Here is a 21,479-nt window from a genome sequence, read left to right as displayed (position 1 = left end):
TGGGGAGTGGGCAGTAGGAGGCGCGGGATTTGATGAATCAAGGACCTTTTGTTCACTGCGCAAATGACTGCTTGCATGTTGTTGGAGAGAACATCTCTCCGGTGGTGCAGCGGTGCTTGGCAGGCAGGCAGGCGGCAGGCGGGCGTCATTTGGAGCCATTTGGGTTTGAAGCTGACGCAGAGCGGGACTGAGGAGAGCAAGGTCATTGTAAGATGATGCAGAAGATGATGATGTGGCCACTGCTGGGTGTTTAAGTGGGTCTGCTCTGCCTGAATCGAGTAGAAGCTGAGTACGGTACGGCAGCACTCACGATAATGACACACACACACACACACACATCTACTGAAAGGTTGGGGGACTGAGCCATTACAGGCAGATCTGAGGTGAGTTAGATGCAAGTAAGAGTTCACGCATTTCCGTCTTGTGAGGCCATTTCAATTCTTTCAGCTCAGTATTGATTAAAGATAATTGATCAATCAAGGACTGAGGATATTTGATGAGCTCTTAGAAAAGCCGGGTTCAGGTTAATTGGAGAATCGGAATTGGACGTGGGTGTGAATGCTTGTTTTTCTCCATATCTTGGCCCTGTGATACGCTGCCATACCCTGCCTCACACCCTGTGTCAGCTGGGATTGGCTCCAGCTCCCATCGCCACCCTCAATTGAACCAGTTTAGATAGGGGGTAGATGGATGGTTCTTTAGAAGGACGACCCTGCCTCACAACTTAAGGAATAAACCCCGATAACTGATTCGACTGAGGAATAATTGTCAATTGGACACTAAGAAAACCTGCAGTGTCGTCTGTGGTGCGTGCAGTTAAAGTTATTTTTCATCTGTAACCCTTTGTCTAAATTCCCTCCTCAGAAGCATCTGAAAACAGGCACAGGTACAAGCACACACACAATCACATTTCCCCATTCAAAAATGCACACAGCAGCACAAACATGCAGTCACACCCTGACTGGGAAGAAGCTGACAGACCCTCAAACGTCAGGGTTTAAATAATGACTCCATTCATCAGCCCATTAACCCAGATAAATACCATTTACCTCCATTAACACAAGCACGACTGTCAAGAAAAATAATTTCCACAGAAATAATTTGGGCAGCCGGTGTAGTAAACAACGACAAACACATCGGTGGACGGGTTACTTAACCTTTGGATCTGTTTGGATCTGAATCGACTAAATCTTCTCATGATTCAAGAGGATTCACGATATCACTGCAACGGCTGTTAACATGAAATCATTTCAGATAAAAAGACACAGCTCCAGGCCTTATATTCAAATATTTATACATGTTTAAATATACAAATATTTAAAGATCAAAAACAATAAATGTGGCAAAAATGACATAGGTGTGTTTGCAATATGGTCTGTGATACTGATTCTGACTTTTTGGTTGCACAATTTGAACACGAGACAACAGGGTGTGTTTTTCACACAAAGGATACAACTGCAGGTCCCATTTTTATGCCAAAAATGTAATAAAACAAACATTTAAAGATCCAAAATAACAATAATCATGGCAATAAATGACTTACATGCCTCTGTCAATTGGTCTCTTACACTCATTTGGACTTTTTGGTTGAAAACCATCAGGGACATGAGTAATGAGGTTGAAGAATAGCAACCTCTCTTAGATGAAGGTGTCTGGAAGAGGTCAACAATTAAAGAAAGGATTTGAAATCCTCCTCAAATATTCCCAGTAACTTCTTTCCAAACCTACCACCACTGTTTTCCTATAAAAGTGCACAGAGCTGGTTCAGAGTGGAGGAGATGTTAATGTTGGAAAAGTGAGACACTCTGTTGCTCTCATGTGATGAATGAAGTGTCTGCTCGTCACTACAAACACTGTTGGCAGGATTGTGACAGAAAGAGGAGACGCGCTAAACCCACAGACACGAGCAGCGCACGCGTGTCTACATTTACGCACCATTACGCACGTGTCGGGACCAGAGGAGTGTTTGGTTTCTTACCTGCGTGACGCGGTGTCTCTTCTGCTCCGTCCTCTCGGTCCATGTCCACTGGCACTGTGACTGTGACGAGCTCAGCCGCAGGTTCCGGGTCCCGCGAGACCGTCAGGGAAAGGATCAAAGCACGCGGGGGAAGAGTGTGCCCGCGCGCGCCTGTGCCGCCGCCTGCACGCGCGACCCGAGAGATGCCAAACGACTGCGCGCGGTGATGAGAGAGAGAGAATGAGAGAGAGAGAGAGACAGGGAGAGAGGGAGGGAGGGGGAAGTGTTTGAAATGGTTTTCATTTTCCTTTATTGGACCATTGCATAGAAAACACAAGTCAAACTAAACCCATCACTCAAAAAAACCAAAGAAATATAAGCAAAATCTACAAAACCAATCAATCAGTACATTTCTCTGATTAAAAATGAACCACCAGCTCTTCACCGCCCCCAACTCAACATGAAATACCCCCCAAAGTCCATCTGTGACCAAAGGCCTGTATATTGTCCACCATTTTGTAGAATGAGTTCAGAGGTCGCATCCTTCGTCGGCTGCATTCGACTGTCCCAATTCGAAGGCTCCTCCAAATGCGGCCTACAAATGTGTCCTTCCAGCCCCGAGCAGCGAAGGCTCCACCCGGGCGGATCCTTCCAGGCCCAACACATCCCATGATTCATTGCACTTTAGTGACAAACTGTTTTTCATAGAGGTAATAGTGGCAAAAAGTGAAGCGAAAACGTCAGGAGAATTTATTGAATTGAGACACATCTTGAGTCTGGCCTTCAACAGTCCCATCAGAACCAAGATCAGCTCCACACTACCGCTATCCTGAGCTTGGTTCCTGTGTGTCAGCCAAATTGCCAACTTTACAGATCCAGATAAAAAGTTCAAAAATGTATGAACAACTTTCTTTTCTGCGCAGTATTTTGGTCAAAATATAAACAAATAAAAAAGTTTTTAGCTATATACCCTCCACTGGAGATCTGCTGTTCAGGAATTAAAATGATTGTGCAGTATTTTTAACATCTATTCAATTCCATTTTATTTGTAAAAAGGGGCCGGGGGGGTGTCTGGATCTAACCAAAAACGAAATTGTTGTTGCTGTTTGCTAAAAACCATAATGGAAAACAAGAATAACACAAAAAAAACACAACAGCATTAGATTACAATGGGAAAGGTAGGTGTAGGACACAGTGTCTGTCTTTTTAACACAAAGGAAATGGTGACAATTGACATGTTTTGCGATTTGTTGTTGAGAAGAAGCCTATTATTTGTCCAGTGAAAGTACATTTTTACGTGACTTCACTTGAAGTCCTTATAAAACCCCTACTGGGTTTTTTTTACAGCCTCAAAACAATAATATTGTACATCCATAAACAGTTCTATTAAAAACCTCCTTCCACATAGCAGCCACTTGGAATAAGATAAACTGTCTGAGGAGTCACAGGAAAGCGTTGTCTCTCTCTGACATGTCAAACCCTCTCCACCTTCAATGTCTATAACCAGCCCTGCCCAACCCCCCAGACCCCCTCATTAACATTGTTGGGCTGCGTTCAAAAGCAGATGCCCGCAGATGAATTTGGGAGCTCGGCGACATGGACACATGTGTGTGCCGCGGCCAACCTGGTGGTGGGACGTCAGGGCTCAGCTGTCAGCCGGACGGTGATGGATGCACGGTGGAAACATACTTGGAGTTTGAGCTATGTCCTTCACGTCTAAGTCCTTTTGGTACCCTGCTTGACCCCCGCCACAAGTCAACCACCCTAAAAATAAAAGGTGCACACATGGTTGCATGCAAATACAAGCAGAGACAACGGTGTAAGATGTCACAGCTCATCAAGTGCTCTTGCTGTCCCTGCTCATGTGTGCGTGGGTATAAAAGACACACAACTACACACATATGCACACACACACACCATGTCAAACTAGCTACTCCCACAATGGGAGAATCAGCTTCCTGTTGTTAAGGTTGGATTAGGATTCATGGGGGATATTTGCTCGCTCGAGTCCAATGTTCCCAGCATCAAAGTTAATACCAGCGCTCGGCTCCATCATGATCTCGAGTGGTTTCATTAAAGGACATTTTTATTCCTCTGGTCCCAGAATTATCCATAACCTCGCTGCTCCCTTGGAGATATGGCAACAGTTTTTTCTTTAATCCCTGTTTTTTGAGCGTGACTACAAAACCGAGCATCTCTGTTTGACATACAGACTGTAGCAGCTGCAGCATGTAGTACTTTGACCATTTATTTGACTCAGGGGATTTGACATATTTGTAGGTAAGTAAAACAAATAATTTACCTTCATCGATAACTCTTAAACTGACCATATATTAAGGGTAAGACAGGAAACGTAATCCGTCAGGACCTGAGAGTTCAGGCCGGGTTTGGACATGCATTTTGAAAAAGGCACATTCGGGTTCTGTCACGTTGGCTTTGCTTTCTACTTGATTTTGTACAATTCCCGTGGCGTTAATCAGGGAAAACATCCGGCTCGTGTCAGGTTCGAACACAAAAAATGAAATGCCCATCAGGTTCAGGTTAGAAAATGCAGTCTCTCATTCACTCTCTAGATTGAATGTTTAAGTGTTCAGGTAAATGTAAATAGCTGTTTCCCCCATACTCCTGCTAAGCTAACAAGCTGCAGGCTGAATCTTTATATATTTACCACCCAGATATAAAAGTGGTATCAATCCCCTCATCTCAATCAGGAACTTAGTGATCATGCCCAATTCCAGAGGCAGATCCAGGGAGGGGGTCAGGGGGGCACTGGCCCCATCTGAATTGTGATTGTCTCCTGAAGTGTTTTGTTTTAAATAAATTATTCACTCATAAGTAACAATACGAATAATAAAAATGACAATTTGTTAATATATTAAATAATGTGTGGCTTAACAGTGAGTAGGGAGTGCACCTTACTGAAACAGGAATTGTACATGGATGTTGGACATATAATTGTCCCCTCTGTGTGAAATGTGGCCCCTTTATGACCCCTGATAAATCCCAGCTCTGCCACTGCCCCATCCTCAGCATGCAACTCAAAAAGCTGCTCGGTTTTCAGCTGCTTGACTTCGTAGCGACGCTGTGAGAATGCTCTGCAAACCGAGCATGGACAAATATAATATGCAAGATAATTAAAACGAAAATCACTCTCCTTTCCGCAACTGTTTACTGTGCTTCAGTCTGGTTCCTTCCTCACTAGCAGTCCATCCTGCAGCAACACGGCTAGATGTTTCATTTTAGATAAGAGACAATTATTGTACCACATCACATATAGGCCCACTATCGCTATCAGCAGAAATCTCAAACTGCACCACAGAATGCAATCCAGATACCGTGTCCCTGTGCCCTTGGTATTTAATGACATTTCTTTCTGTACAGGAAGATAGAGGGAATCCATCAGAGCAGACCTTTGGACATATTTGACTGTTTTCTGTCTTTTTCAGTGAGTTCCAGCTGTTAAACTGGGCTGCAAACAAACAATTTAAACAGAAAATCCTTGTCATAATTACAACCACACCCCTTTCAGTATATGAACTCAAAAACTTTTCTTTTGTTGTTCAAAAATGAGACACAACAAATATGACCTGCAACAAAATGTGAATGTGGAAAAGAAGGTTTGTGGCCGTGTGTTTATTTTCAGGGCACATTTCTTTTATCCTGCAAATCTCCGCCTCTAAACACAGTCAGTTTAAGTCCAGCTCTCACACCATTATTATTATTCACAGGGGCCAAGTATCAAATGAGGTTTTTTTTAGGACAGGATACCTCCTGACTGACAGCTCAACAAATGCGAAATCATTTACTGTGAACAGAGCGGCCTCCTGCTTTTGGCAGAGATGTTGCCTGACTTTGTGAGTATGTCCCTGTGTGTGTGTGCGTGTATGTACATGTGTTCAAATGGCTTTAAAAGCAGATTCAATATTAGGTCTGAGGCAGCCATACCATAACAGCAGGTCTGTTAGCCTCGAAGCCGGTTTTCACCATTTTCAACATCAAGATCTTTACGTAGTTACAGTACATGTATACGTGTTTAGGCTCAAACCCAGATAACACGGTTTCACCCGTTTTATGTTAATGTCATCAAATGCCAAAGCATTCACTGCAGATGTTTAGCCTGTTAAAATCATCAACCTACAACATCAGCAACATCTCAAGCTTTCTTTATAACTGTGTCATGTTCAGGTCCCTAAAGAGAAGAACAAAATAATGTGAAATAAATTGAAATAAGGCAAAAAGAAATAGCCATTTGCAATTTCAGCATTATTAATATTGGGTGTTTGTATTTTTCACAATAAAGATGAAGGAATTGACAGATGTAGAGAAGTTAACCAACTGTTAATCTATGTATATACCTGACACTAGTAATGGCGAGCGTATGCACATACAGTATAATATTCTAATATCTGAGACTCTTCTCATACTGCTGTTGTTAAATATTTCCAATACTTTACAGTCAGACCACGTTCTTTCCATTTCCATTCATATTAAATACATTAGTTTCTTTAATAGTAGTTCTTTAATAATAGCCCATAACATTTCTTTAAGCCATCATATTAAGTTTTAGTCCTTTTCCTTCACTTTCACACTGAGACAGCTCTACCACAAAAACGGACTTCAGCATTGAAATGATTATCTTGGCATTTAATCCACTCATCACTTTCCTTTTTGTAACATTTCTAATTGGAGATATTGACTACATAGAAGTGAAGGGCCTCACATGCATTCAATTTCATTTTGTACCTGGGTTTTAGTGTGACACTGCCCTCTAGTGGTTGAAAAGGTTTAATGCCAGTTTAGACTGCATATCATTTCAAACTTTCCCTGCATTGCAGAAAATGTGGCCAAAAATGAGATTCAGCCTTTTTACTTTTTTTTTGAGAAAGTGAAGAAAGGATGCATTCCCAAAATTGACAAATCTTCATGATTAACTCTGCAGACAAAAATGTCTTTGTTTGTTCCAGATCAGTGAATTTAAACTGAAATCAGGATTAAGCCAAGCGACATAATGAGATATAATTTGAATATTTAGATTTTTATAGCTATATGCACACTCGTAGCGACCCAAAGAAACTTTCAATAGGAAGCAGTTAAGGAATGAATCTTAACTCTATTGTGACAGAGTGAGAAAAACACTGATAGCATAATAATATCCATTTTCACATATAATTTCAGAGAAAAAAACAAACAGACATGATATATTTGAGTGAAAAACATTATCCTCTCAAACAGCAAGCCGGAAATCCGCTCTGACACCAGACCTGAAAACATGCAAATAATAACTAGAGACACCAAAGCACACTCAGAACAAGCAAAACAAAATGAATCTTGCAAGATATTTATTACTATTTAGATTTACAAGTTATTCTCACATCTCATTATTTATTTTAAAAAAGGCCAACGACTTTCTGGTGTTACAGATATCAATACACGATGAATGCAAACAACTGCATTAGTTGCACACTTCAGAAACATCTTCAGATGTGTTGCCTGCTAAATGGAGACCCGCTTCAATAAGCAACGTCCTTCTTTACAACTGTGTCACGTCCAGGTCCCTAAAAAGAACAACAAAATGCTCTGGTCTAAATTGCAATAAGACAACAAGGTTGATCGCTCTGCCTTTTGCAATTTCAGCATTAACAATAATTGGGTATCCGTATTTTTCACAATGATGATTAAAGAAATGATAGAAGTAGAGAGGTTAACAACTGCCAATTTATATATATGTGCATATATGTATATACTATATACACAAACATAACATAAAAAACACACTTAATTAAGGAAAATGGCAAAAAACCCTCAATATCACCCCTCAAAAGAGATTTGATTTAAGACAGGACTCAATCATCTGAGACAGAGGCTGAAGGGGAACAGGGAGGTAGATAGATAAACAGGGGAAAGACAGAAGAGAAGTAGTGAGGGATCTTGGGAAATCCCTCTAGCTTATGATTCTTTTTAAAAAATGTTCCTTTATTAAAAAGGGAACCAGATAATCTCATCTGTAATCTCAGTTTAAGTGCGGGAGTGGCGAGTGGCTCTGCTCTCTCCTGCCTCTCTGGGTTTAGCTACATGTTGTCCTTTAAACAATGTTCAGGGCTCGCTCACTAAGTTCATTGTTTTGTTTGTACTTGCTAATTGCCGCCGCCGCCGCCACCACCACAGCACTGGCTGCTGCGGCTCTGAGGGGCAGCTTCCTGTAGATCCACTCCCGTCCGGGTTCGTCCACCTTGTCCAGCTCCACCCTGAGCTTCATTCTTTGGTAGCTTCTTAGCTACAGGGAAAAGAAACATGTTTGGAATTTTACTTTGCTGCAGAAATAAGAAGGTTGAGCATTAAGTATGTGTTTGACGCTTCAGAATAATGCACTTACCAATGGCCATAAAAATTTCATTGACGTTCATGGCAGTCTTGGCCGAGGTCTCCATGAAGAGTAGACTGTTGTCATCAGCGTACACTTGTGCCTCCTGGGAACAATATTTAGAAAGTGCAGTTTCAAATTATTTTATGGTCTAATAAATTGGCATTGAATACCTGATATAGTTTAGCTGTTAAATTGATTCTCATTCATGCATCTTCACACCTGCAGCTCCACAGCTCTCTTATTTGCGATGTCCGCCTTGTTGCCTGCCAGAGCGATCACGATGTTGGGACTGGCTTGTCTCTGCAGCTCCTTCACCCAGTTTTTCGCTCGTACGAAAGTATCCTGATCGAGCAAGACACTGTATCAATACTACTTTCACTCTGCAGTGTTTCCCCTTGGTTCGACTACTCTTGGAAATGTATTTGTTTTGGATGCAATTACATTAAATTTGAAGAGAGTCTTGTATCCGTTAATAAAAAAAAAAAACATACTTCTAGGAGGTATTCTAAAATTCGCTCACACCTCTGACGACCAACGTTTGCCTTAATACCTTAAAATGAATCTCTGCCTTTTACTGCAGAGACAACAACAATTTTCATAAAACAAAAAGACAGAAAAAAAGTAAAACTAGTCTTTATGAAAGCAGCATTTGAGTAATAACCCATCTGAGTTAAAAAAAACAAAACATTCTATCTCTGTCAATGCTACGCCTGAAACCTACTGTGTTGGTAATGTCGTAGACCACGATGGCTGCCTGTGCTCCTCTGTAGTACATTGGAGCCAGGCTGTGATAGCGCTCTTGACCCGCCGTGTCCCAGATCTCAAACTTCACTGTGGTGTCGTCCAGACAGACCGTCTGGGTGAGGAAGGCAGCTGAGGAGAGCAAAACAAAGAAGATAAGAAGAATGATAAGATATCAGAACCACCGCCGCAACACAGCACTTAGACACACACAAGCTCCGTGCTACTCACGACAGCACAAACATGTCTGTGTCAGTTAGACCGGCTGAAATTAGGTCCATTAAGTGAAGCACGACACTTGTTTTAAAAAATTGACATTTATTCTTAACCTTAGGAAACGTATGAGTGATAAAATATATAACTCGCAGGTCCACATGTGGTAGGAAGCTTTAAATTGTCATTACGTTTCCACAAAGGCCATTTTAGTACAATTTAAAGTTTTGCAGCATATATATGTTTTAAAATATTGTATATGACTGTAGTGGAGTGTCTCCTACCTCCAATGGTACTCTCCTGGAATTCATGGAACTGGCCTTTGACGAAACGCAGCACTAAGCTGGACTTGCCCACCGCCGACTCCCCCAGCAGCACCAGTTTGAACTGGCAGATTTTGTTTGCTGCTGTGGCGCCATTAGGCCTGGATGCTCCTCCACCACGCCCAGCCATTGACAGAGACGGAGGCTGTGAAGGATGGAGACGGCCTGTGATATGGGGCGGAGACTATCGACTCTCTCGACAGGGACGAACCCTGAACACACAGGCACTGATGGTGAGCGAAGTCAAGGATCAGTCTTCTGGTGGGAAGAACTGGACCGAGATGGAGCAACCCAGTTTACCTTGATGGACAAAAATAAGGAAAATGTAACATGGTTTTTCATTTTAAATGGTGAAAATGATGAATGCACCATTTGTGAAATGTAGTCAATACAATTATGTACGGCCCTATTAATTTAAATGTCATTATAGAGTCTTTCTTCTGTAGTTTTCATTTCATTCCAGTAAACACTTATTTCAGAAAGTAAATGTTGATGACAATAGAGGTGTCAGAAGATTAAATATGTAAATAACAATAATGATAATAATAATAATAACTGACAGAGCTGGACTGACAAATATCCCATATTAATGTTTTTTGCATGTGTATTAACCCGTTGCACCTGCATCTATTGACAATCGTTTTCCTTTTGTCAATTGACCCGTCAAGTATTTATTTGTTTTAATCAGTTAATCATTGAGTAGATGAATGGTTTTAAAATAGTGACAAATATTTAAAATTTTGCAGAGTTCAATGTTTCTCTTGTCTGAAAAACAATCTCAGATCTTAGACTTTTAACTCTATGGCACAGATAATCAGAAAACAGTGGCATTTCTGCTTATTAAAGTGTCTGAATGGATCCATTGATTATCAAATTATAAGTTGATTAGGTTACTTAAAAATCAACTTATAACTGTAGCTCAAGAGCAGAAACGTGACATGTTTGACGTCACTTTTAAAAAGACCTTTCTCACAATTACATTTTAACAGCAGCAGCATTTATTCAGACTCTGTATGAACTACACAAACTTGCCAGGTGTGTTTGTGAGGGATCAGAATGATTACAAGTTTTTAACACTGTCACACTTTGAGTCAACATCGCACTGTACGAGACAAACTAGAGATTATTTAAAATGTTGCCTTGAAATACAACAACTGACTCTAAAACCCGTGTGAACCCGCGGCTTTGACCGTGGGACCAGACGACAACAAAACAAACCCTGAAGTTAGCTCCGAGGCTAAAGCTAACAGCCATGCTAACGTCGGATTACAAGAGAAACCCCGTGACAAATGAGACAAATTAAACTCTGGAGTTCTCACCAGCAACGAAAAACAACCTCCACTCCGGGACTGGTGTCAGTGTTGTTCCTCTGTGACTGTCTTTTGTCCTTTTTCTGCCTAAACGCTTACGGGCTGAGTAAAAAATAATGTGCTTCCGCCTTGTGTAACGAAAACCCTTCCTGGTTTCGTCTGTCATGTGACGCGGGGTAACAGCCAATCAAATGAGCCAGGAGCATGACGCGAGAGAGACAGAGAAGGGGGAGAGAGAGGGAGAGAGGGAGAGAGAGAGAGAGAGAGAGAGAGAGAGAGAGAGAGAGAGAGAGAGAGAGAGAGAGGGGGAGGGAGGCAGATAGAGAGAAACAGACACACAGAGAGGGAGAGAGAGAGAGAGAGAGAGAGAGAGAGAGAGAGAGAGAGAGAGAGAGAGAGGGAGGGAGGCAGATAGAGAGAAACAGACAGACAGAGAGGGAGAGAGAGAGAGAGAGAGAGAGAGAGAGAGAGAGAGAGAGAGGAGGGGAGGGAAAGAGAGAGAGAGAGAGAGGCAGAGAGAGAGAGGGGGGGGGCAAATAGAGAAAGACAGACACAGTCAGAGGGAGAGAGGGAGGGAGGGAGAGAGCCAGAGAGAGAGAGAGAGGGAGGGAGAGAGACAGAGAGAGAGATCTGATCTTTAAAAAAAAAATTATGTTGCATTACTTCTTTGTCACAAGAGCCCAATGCAGGCAACAAACACCAAACCCATAATAAACACAAGGAAAATATGAAAAATGAAAAGTGAAAAAAGACAAAAGCAGCAACTGAATGATCTTTATTAGGACAATGCAGCAAACATTACATTACAGTGGATTGTTCATTCACTGGAAGATGTGTTGCACTATGTTCATTGTTTAGTTGCACAGATCATCGCTGCAGCAGAACCCGGTTCCCATCCCTGAACGCATCAGACTCTGACAACCAACTGCTGGATAGCAACTCTGGAAGTATCCGGTAGCTGTGACAACATGGAAAAAATTAGAATGGATCACCAGACATCTTCCTTTCTTTATAGTTGTATTATTGCAGTACTGATGGAAAGGCTCATACTTACCAGGGGGGTTAAACCTGAAGTTCATACAGACTTGGTCTGAAGCAGAGCAGGTCTCAGTGATGCCTGAACACGGAGTCCTACCTCCACAGTTACACTCCAAGGCTTCACCTGCAAAAGGAAAAAACAAATGTGTGCAGATGGACACAGCATTTTCATTGCCTCTCAATTCTCAGAACAAAAACAAGCTAAGATAAGATAAGATAAGATGAGATAAGATAAGATAAGATAAGATAAGATAAGATAAGATAAGATAAGATAAGATAAGATAAGATAAGATAACATAACATAAGATAGGATGAGATGAGATGAGATGACGGGGAAATTTGCTGTGTTAAAGAGGACAGTAAAAATAGACATAAGTAGACTTGCAGTATAAATGTAAAGAAATATGAAAATAGAAATGGAATAGAAATAAATAGTGTAAACAGAAAATATCCATTGTCAAAATTTAATTGATTGCATATTAGCCATTGAATTTCAAAGGCAGAAATTAATATTGTACGGTTTAATGAGGTTAAGAGTTTACTCACTGTGGCCGACAACCAACACCACCAAAAGAGTGAGGATCACAGCCTTCATGTTTTCACTATGTATTAAAAAAGTGTCAGAGCCTCAAACTCATCAAGTTCTCTCATAACCCACATATTCATAAATGGAAACATGTCCTACCTGGTGAATTGTCTCCTGAGTTTAGATTCCTCAGGATCCCTTTTTATTGTCTGGTTTTGTTGCACAATTCATGTAGATCCAATATAACCCGACTCTGGAAAGCCAAGTATTACACAACTGGCTGAAATGTGATAACAACAAAATACCTTTAGACTCCATATTGATCAAAAATAAAAACAGATGGAGCCCTGCTGGTGATTCCAAGGCCACAGGTTGAGACGAAGCACCGTGTCCTCAGCTGCACTTTAACACTTCCAACCAGGGAAATTTGCAACACTATCATTTTGAGGGACATCGTTCTGGGATGAAACCAAAGAGCTGTGGTTTATTTCATATGACCTCATTCTTATCAACAACATATCGAACAAAAACACCTTCAAACATCAGAAAAGTTTCATTGTTGACATTTGAAGATTTCCAGAGTCCAGAAAATGAAACAGATCAATAGAAAATTGAAATATGAAAAGAATAACTTCAAAAACCTACAAGTCTTCAAGTAGGGAGGAATTTCGAGATACTTAAAAACAGGAATTAGGGAATTTTAACCAAAGGAAACTTAAAGTCACTGTTTGAAGCAAAAACATTGTTTAAACCATAACCAATAAAAAGTCTGAATTTAGATATGTTTTGACGATATTGTCTAAAATAAATTAAAGCTATTTCAAGATGCAGGTAAAACTCTAAATCTTCTTCCCAGTCTGTTTTTATCCGACTTTGCAATCTTGCAGATATTTGTATCATAAATAGCTCATGATGTCATTTTTCCAAGAATGAACTCGGACGTGTTCCATGTAAACAAACAACAAAGTAAGAAAAACTCAGCTGATGTTGGCAATTTAAACAGTCAGATGAAATATACAATATGAAATATGTTGTTTTTAGGGCAAAATCCAAATTCCTCCTTCCTTCCCGGTGTGGGAGCGGGACCTGAAGCAATGTCATACACTGGAATCATACTTAATCATTAGTTACTCTATGTGACTCATTACATCTTATCCATATTTCACTTTGAGTTCAGAAACACTGACACTAATGGGCCATTCAGGTTGTGATGAATGTGCGTTGACCCCAGGAGGATCCTAAATAAAATCCTCATTCAGAACGACCTGAGTAGATCTGTGTATTGTCACCATCTGCACCTCTGTGCGACACCCTTTTTAGTTATTTCCTCTTTTATTTTGTAATTACTTTCCCTAAATAACAGTAGACAGAGACTCAGAGATTTTTACCTCTGCAAATATGTTGTTGTCGGTGTTTGCTTGTTTGATTGTTTGCAGGATCACGCAACACCTACTAAACAAATTTCCATGACATTTAGTGAAGGGGTGGGCATGACCATGACACAAGGTAGATCCAGTTACATTCCGGTGTGGATCTGTATCAGGGGGAGGATCCGAGAAATGTTTTCACTGACTTTAAAATTGCGAGCACTTTTCAACATTTTCCTTGATATCTCAGAGAATAATTAATGGATCTTCATGAAAAAAATCAGACACACGATGGCGCTATAATATAACTGTTATGTGCTGATAGGACTTTGGTGTGAATTTTAACTGTGCCCAGTCTGCTGTGTTTATTATTCTTTTCAAAATAAAAGTTTCATCTCTTAAAATATCCCAATCACTGTAATAGAAGCCCCTTTATTTTTGCTCCTCACAAAAACTATGTTGCATTGCTTCTTTGTCACAAGAGCCCAATGCAGGCAACAAACATCAAACCCATAATAAACACAAGGAAAATATGAAAAATGAAAAGTGAAAAAAGACAAAAGCATTAACTGAATGATCTTTATTAGGACAATGCAGCAAACATTACATTACAGTGGATTGTTCATTCACTGGAAGATGTGTTGCACTATGTTCATTGTTTAGTTGCACAGATCAGAGCTGCAGCAGAACCCGGTTCCTATCCCTGAACGCATCAGACTCTGACAACCAACTGCTGGATAGCAAGTCCGGAGGTATCCGTGTTCTGTGGAAACATGGAAAAAATCTGAATGGATCACCAGACATCTTCCTCTCTTTATAGTTGTATTATTGCAGTACTGATGGAAAGGCTCATACTTACGAGTGGGGTTAAACCTGAAGTTCATACAGACTTGGTTTGAAGCAGAGCAGGTCTCAGTGATGCCTGAACACGGAGTCCTACCTCCACAGTTACACTCCAAGGCTTCACCTGCAAAAGGAAAAACCAAATATGTGCAGATGGACACAGCATTTTCATTGCCTCTCAATTCTCAGAACAAAACAAGCTAAGATAAGCTAAGTTAAGATAAGATAAGATAAAATAAGATAAGATAAAATAAGATAAGATAAGATAAGATAAGATAAGTTAGATAACATAACATAACATAACATAACATAACATAACATAACATAACATAAGATAAGATAGGATGAGATGAGATGAGATTAGATGACGGGGAGATTTGCTGTGTTGAAGAGGACAGTAAAAATAGACATAAGTAGACTTGCAATATAAATGTAAAGAAATATGAAAATAGAAATGGAATATAAATAAATAGTGTAAACAGAAAATATACAGTGTCAAAATTAAATTGATTGCATATTAGCCGTTGAATTTCAAAGGCAGAAATTAATATTGTACGGTTTAATGATTTTAAGAGTTTACTCACTGTGGCCGACAACCAACACCACCAAAAGAGTGAGGATCACAGACTTCATCTTTTCACTATGTATTAAAAAAGTGTCAGAGCCTCAAACTCATCAAGTTCTCTCATAACCCACATATTCATAAATGGAAACATGTCCTACCTGGTGAATTGTCTCCTGAGTTTAGATTCCTCAGGATCCCTTTTATTGTCTGGTTTTGTTGCACAATTCATGTAGATCCAATATAACCCGACTCTGGAAAGCCAAGTATTACACAACTGGCTGACATGTGATAACAACAAAATACCTTTAGATTCCATGTTGATCAAAAATAAAAACAGATGGAGCCCTGCTGGTGATTCCAAGGCCACAGGTTGAGACGAAGCACCGTGTCCTCAGCTGCACTTTAACACTTCCAACCAGGGAAATTTGCAACACTATCATTTTGAGGGACATCGTTCTGGGATGAAACCAAAGAGCTGTGGTTTATTTCATATGACCTCATTCTTATCAACAACATATCGAACAAAAACACCTTCAAACATCAGAAAAGTTTCATTGTTGACATTTGAAGATTTCCAGAGTCCAGAAAATGAAACAGATCAATAGAAAATCGAAATATGAAAAGAATAACTTCAAAAACCTACAAGTCTTCAAGTAGGGAGGAATTTCGATCATGGTCAGCCTGAGATACTTAAAAACAGGAATTTAGGAATTTTAACCAAAGGAAACTTAAAGTCACTGTTTGAAGCAAAAACATTGTTTAAACCCTAACCAATAAAAAGTCTGAATTTAGATATGTTTTCACATTATTGTCTAAAATAAATTAAAGCTATTTCATGATGCAGGTAAAACTCTAAATCTTCTACCAAGTCTATTTTTATCCAAGTTTGCAATCTGGCAGATATATGTATCATAAATAGCTCATGATGTCATTTTTCCAAGAATGAACTCGGACGTGTTCCATGTAAACAAACAACAAAGTAAGAACAACTCAGCTGATGTTGGCAATTTAAACAGTCAGATGAAATATACAATATGAAATATGTTGTTTTTAGGGCAAAATCCAAATTCCTCCTTCCTTCCCGGTGTGGGAGCGGGACCTGAAGCAATGTCATACACTGGAATCATACTTAATCATTAGTTACTCTATGTGACTCATTACATCTTATCCATATTTCACTTTGAGTTCAGAAACACTGACACTAATGGGCCATTCAGGTTGTGATGAATGTGCGTTGACCCCAGGAGGATCCTAAATAAAATCCTCATTCAGAACGACCTGAGTAGATCTGTGTATTGTCACCATCTGCACCTCTGTGCGACACCCTTTTTAGTTATTTCCTCTTTTATTTTGTAATTACTTTCCCTAAATAACAGTAGACAGAGACTCAGAGATTTTTACCTCTGCAAATATGTTGTTGTCGGTGTTTGCTTGTTTGATTGTTTGCAGGATCACGCAACACCTACTAAACAAATTTCCATGACATTTAGTGAAGGGGTGGGCATGACCATGACACAAGGTAGATCCAGTTACATTCCGGTGTGGATCTGTATCAGGGGGAGGATCCGAGAAATGTTTTCACTGACTTTAAAATTGCGAGCACTTTTCAACATTTTCCTTGATATCTCAGAGAATAATTAATGGATCTTCATGAAAAAAATCAGACACACGATGGCGCTATAATATAACTGTTATGTGCTGATAGGACTTTGGTGTGAATTTTAACTGTGCCCAGTCTGCTGTGTTTATTATTCTTTTCAAAATAAAAGTTTCATCTCTTAAAATATTCCAATCACTGTAATAGAAGCCCTTTAATTTTTCTCCTCACAAAAACTATGTTGCATTGCTTCTTTGTCACAAGAGCCCAATGCAGGCAACAAACATCAAACCCATAATAAACACAAGGAAAATATGAAAAATGAAAAGTGAAAAAAGACAAAAGCATTAACTGAATGATCTTTATTAGGACAATGCAGCAAACATTACATTACAGTGGATTGTTCTGTCGTGGCAATTTCTGCAATCCCACCTTAACAACGAGGAACGAGACACAATTCTCTTACAGTATTGTCACACTTTAATGCTCAGAGCATGGTGCATACGACAAAGGTTAGTTTGTAATATGCACACCGATGGGAAACAGTTCTTTGTCTTTATACATTTGGCTCATCCCTCCCACTCTGGTTGGGTTTGTTACAAAGTCAAAGGTCAGGATCTTCTGATGACATCAAGGCAACAATGCCTTAGTTAAAGCAATCAGGCCAAGATTCATTCAGTTGTACAGGATACAGCATGATCAAGGTTACATTGTATGAGATTCAATCATGATCAATCAAAGGGGAAATTAACATGATCATATTGTGGTCAAAATGTTACATTTCCCTTACAATCCCCCCTTTTGATCATGTTGGATCAACGCTTAAAGTAAACACTTTATAAGGTGGGGGAATACCACTGTCAGGGGTTGACCGATTGAGGTTACTTCAGTTGTGTGCCAAGATCATCAACATTAGATGGTGGAATCCAGTCTGGGATAGGGTAGAGGTCAATTTGCATAGCAGTAACAATGGCCTTAGTGCATTGTTTGTGTATCAGACCAATCATACAAGTGATAACAGAAATAGCAATCAAAAACATGACAATGCTTACAATCAATGTGCGAAAGAACGATGTACCCATGGATGACAGGGGGCCAAACACCTTCGAAAAAGGGTCCCACCCATGCACATCATGCAGATCTTTTATCCTTTGTTCAGTATTCTGTTTTAGCTTAGTTATCTCTGCGTCATTACTAGCAATATAGGAACAACATTCAGTATGAATAACTTGACATACACCACCCTGAGAGGCCAGCAAAAGGTCCAAGGCCATTCTGTTTTCTGTTGCTACCCGTGCTACATCGTCTAAGCGCCTTGATGTAGCTGTTATGGTGACTGTAGAAAGATTCATGTGCGTTCTAACACTGTGGATAGTGACTGAATCTCTTCTTGGGACATAAACACCCCATATGAGGGTATTAGGAGTCCTAATACACGTTGGGTGGTTGTTATTGTGCGTCTGGCCCTGCGGTGGAGTGATGATAGCTCTGCTGCAGATACTTCTCTGATTAGGGGTACTAAACTGGACTGTCTGTTAAAAGAAACAGTCTTTGTTTGATTACAATAAGTAATATTTGCTGTAATTATGTGGCTAGGATCCTGTACACATAAAGAAACATTTGACAGAGGATGCACTCGCAGAGGAGGCCAAGCGACTGAACAGTTGCGGGCTGAGGATTTAGCTGAAAATATAGGCTTTGAACAATTACGTACATTTAAATCCTAAGAACATTATTTGGGTTTGAGTTTTCCACGGGGCTATCCACACTCCTGCCATGATGCTATAAGTATATTCTGTATTGCTTACTGGCCAGCATTCTGTCTCATTGCAGCTAGCAGGCACAGCTAGGAATTCTACACGATGTTGGACCATTGCATGCACAATGGTCTCGAACTTGGATATTTTCCACAGTACTGCAGTTTTTAACTCACTTGGTCTGTAGCACTCTGTTAAATTCTGATAAGATAAAATAAATTATGTCCATTTCACTCAGGTCGGTTATGATGAGTTAGCCCTGGAATATAACAGTCTGAGAAGGTCTCTGTAATTTTTTGCAACTTTAAATACTTTAAGGTCTGCTACTGATAATGGTACAGGCATTACCATAGGTGTCTGTGATAATGTAGGTAAATGTTGGCAGATCCAGCAATCAGAAATGTTTCGGGCAGTAAACCCATACTTGCATCATAGTGATGACTAAATTGTCTTTATCAATTATGTATCGTCTCATTCGCTTGTATTGTTGATTTGCAGGAGGTGTGGACTTTGTTGTGTTTTTACAAATTTGTGACTGGTGGCCAATCGGCGTCCATACGGCATGTAGGTCGTTCCTTGTGTTTTTGACACCAGATTACAGATTGTTTCAGATATTTAGCTGTGTTGAGCTCATTGTACGGCAACATGTTGTTCGTTCAAGATCACGGACTGTCTCCCCAAAGGGGTGCTGGAGTCTATAGTCAGGCATTGATATTTAGCCCTAACCCTCCCCCTTTTTCTTTTTTCTTTTTTTTTTTTTTTTGTTCCTTCTGTCTTCTTTTTGCTGTTTCTTCCTTGGTCTGCAACAGCTGTTGGTTGTTGGTAGGTTTTTTACACCTCAGTGAGAGCAGCCGTCTTTCTTCTGCTTCTGTTCCTTGTCTGTGAGTGGAGCGGGACTCTCTCCCTGGGCCTCCGTCTCAAGTGGCGGCACCTTTCTGCAATGGCTGGCATGTGTCCCGGTGGTTCTTTCTTTCACATTAACTGCTGTAGGTTATCAGCACCCAGTCTCCTGGTTTCAGGTTATGCAACTGGCCCTCTGCTGGTTGCGGTAGTGTTGCTTTTACCTGTGTGTATAAGGCTCAACATTTTGGTTAAGTGCACACAGTAACTAAGCATCACATCTTCTAGGAGTTCTGAGTTGAGGACTTGATTTTCTTGGGGGAGGGCCATTTCGGTATTCATAGGTCTGCCTGGAAGAATTTCAAATGGTGACAGACCTGTTCTGGCCCTTCCCCTCCCTCTCATGGCCATTAACACTACCGGTAGTGCTTTTATCCATGAGAGTCCTGTGTCATCACAGCATTTGACCAGTTTGTTTTTAATTGTTCCATTTTCTCTTTCAACTGCTCCACCACTCTGTGGATGATAGGTGCAATGCTGTTTCAGATTGATACCTAAAAATGTTGAAGGTTGATTATTTGCATTATTTACAAAAGTTCCGTTATCACTGTTGATTTTATGTGGGATTCCCAATGGGGGAATGATTTCTCGCACTAACACCTTTGCCACTGCAGAGGCATCTGCTTTACCTGTAGGGAAAACTTCAACCCATTTAGAAAACATGTCAACAGCCACAAGACAATATTTCTTTCCTTCACATGGTGTTAGTTCAATGAAATCCATTTGCAAGTGATCAAACGGTTGGCCAGGGGCTTGTATGTCCTGGCCTCTTGTAGTGTTGCTTGTCAGACAAATTAAACATTTTGGAAAAAACATTGTGAGTAATTTGTGAAACCCGACAATTTTCAATAAAAACAAAAAACAAACAAACAACAAATAAACATTTAAACAGACATGGACGGCCGTCCTCAGATTGACATACATTGTTAACATATGTACATTCAGCCCTTTTACAGGCTGCTTTCTCTATGTTGTTAGCATGGCTCTGTGCTTCTGCTAAATCTGTGAGAGAAAGGCAAGAGGAGTATCAATCAATTGTGACATTTACAGTATGTTGGTTAGTTGTGCCGCTTCCTTTGCTGCTGTATCTGCTTGAGCATTACCTGTTGAAACAGAATCACTTTTAGTGTGAGCCTCACACTTACAGACAGATATCGCTGTAGGGAGTAAAATGGCTGTTAATAGAATTAGGTTGTTGCTCTAGCAGAATAGAAGATACAGAATATGGCACTAACAATGTGACCTCTTGATATCCTATCTGCTTAGACAGAGAGGCTGACCCAATGCCAAGCTATCTAATTTTTAAAAAATTTTTTTTTTAGGAGAAATACGCCACTGGTCGTTGTACTCTACTGTTGTCATGAAACCCCTTTCTCATTTACAGTCTGTGTAAATGATCTGTTTTGATCCGGTAGTCCCAGTGTAGGTGTAGAAGTCAGTCTGTTGTAGCTGGGTAAATGCTGTGTCAGCGTCTGTCGTCCACGTCAGGTTGTCTGTTGGTCTCAGTCCTTGGCCATGCATAACATACAAGAGTGGAGCCTCCGGGATGCATAATCACAGATCCACTGTCTACAGTAGCCTGTCATCCCTAAAAATGACATTAATTGTCTTTTGGTGCGCGGTTTTGGAATCTTGAGGATGGCTTCCACTCGTTTTGAGCTCAATGTTTTACCGCTGCTAGAAATTTCGTGTCCTAGGAAAGTTACACTTTTCTGGACAAATTGCAGCTTAGCCAGGCTGGCCTTGTGGCCCTGGTCTGCAAGATATTTTAGCAATGCTACTGTGTCGACTTTTACAGGCCTGTTTTGTTGGTGAACAAATCATCAACTCATCAACATATTGTATCAGCGCGCTTCCCGCTGGTAACTACAAGTCCTCAAGACTTGCATATAACACCTGTGAGTCGACTGCAGGGGATTCCACAAAACCTTGGGACATACATCTAAATGTATATGATTTGCCCTGGAATGTGAAAGCA

The 21,479-nt window shown here is 40.3% G+C and overlaps 2 protein-coding genes across 2 annotated transcripts in view; both read right to left on the bottom strand.

Annotated features, from left to right (window-relative positions):
* LOC118100127 (zinc finger protein 385C) overlaps positions 1-2,118 on the bottom strand; it is a 58,354-nt gene extending 56,236 nt beyond the window's left edge. Inside the window, exon 1 of the mRNA XM_035144879.2 lies at positions 1,979-2,118. Coding sequence (XP_035000770.2) covers positions 1,979-2,021 — 43 coding nt within the window. The 5' untranslated portion in view covers positions 2,022-2,118. The remainder of the gene's footprint in view (positions 1-1,978) is intronic.
* A 5,136-nt stretch (positions 2,119-7,254) lies between these two features.
* LOC118100966 (ras-related protein Rab-5C) lies at positions 7,255-11,074 on the bottom strand. Its single transcript, XM_035146530.2, has 6 exons — positions 10,918-11,074; positions 9,560-9,898; positions 9,043-9,194; positions 8,541-8,663; positions 8,331-8,424; positions 7,255-8,231 (listed from the first exon to the last, which is right to left on the bottom strand). Exons 2-6 carry the CDS (start codon positions 9,726-9,728, stop codon positions 8,092-8,094), a joined length of 678 nt encoding a protein of 225 aa, XP_035002421.1. The 5' UTR covers positions 9,729-9,898; positions 10,918-11,074; the 3' UTR covers positions 7,255-8,091.
* Between the last annotated feature and the right edge of the window lie 10,405 nt (positions 11,075-21,479).

Source organism: Hippoglossus stenolepis, chromosome 21 (assembly GCF_022539355.2).
Source record: "Hippoglossus stenolepis isolate QCI-W04-F060 chromosome 21, HSTE1.2, whole genome shotgun sequence".
Taxonomy (NCBI): Eukaryota; Metazoa; Chordata; class Actinopteri; order Pleuronectiformes; family Pleuronectidae; genus Hippoglossus; species Hippoglossus stenolepis.
This window is presented reverse-complemented; position numbering and strand designations above follow the sequence as displayed.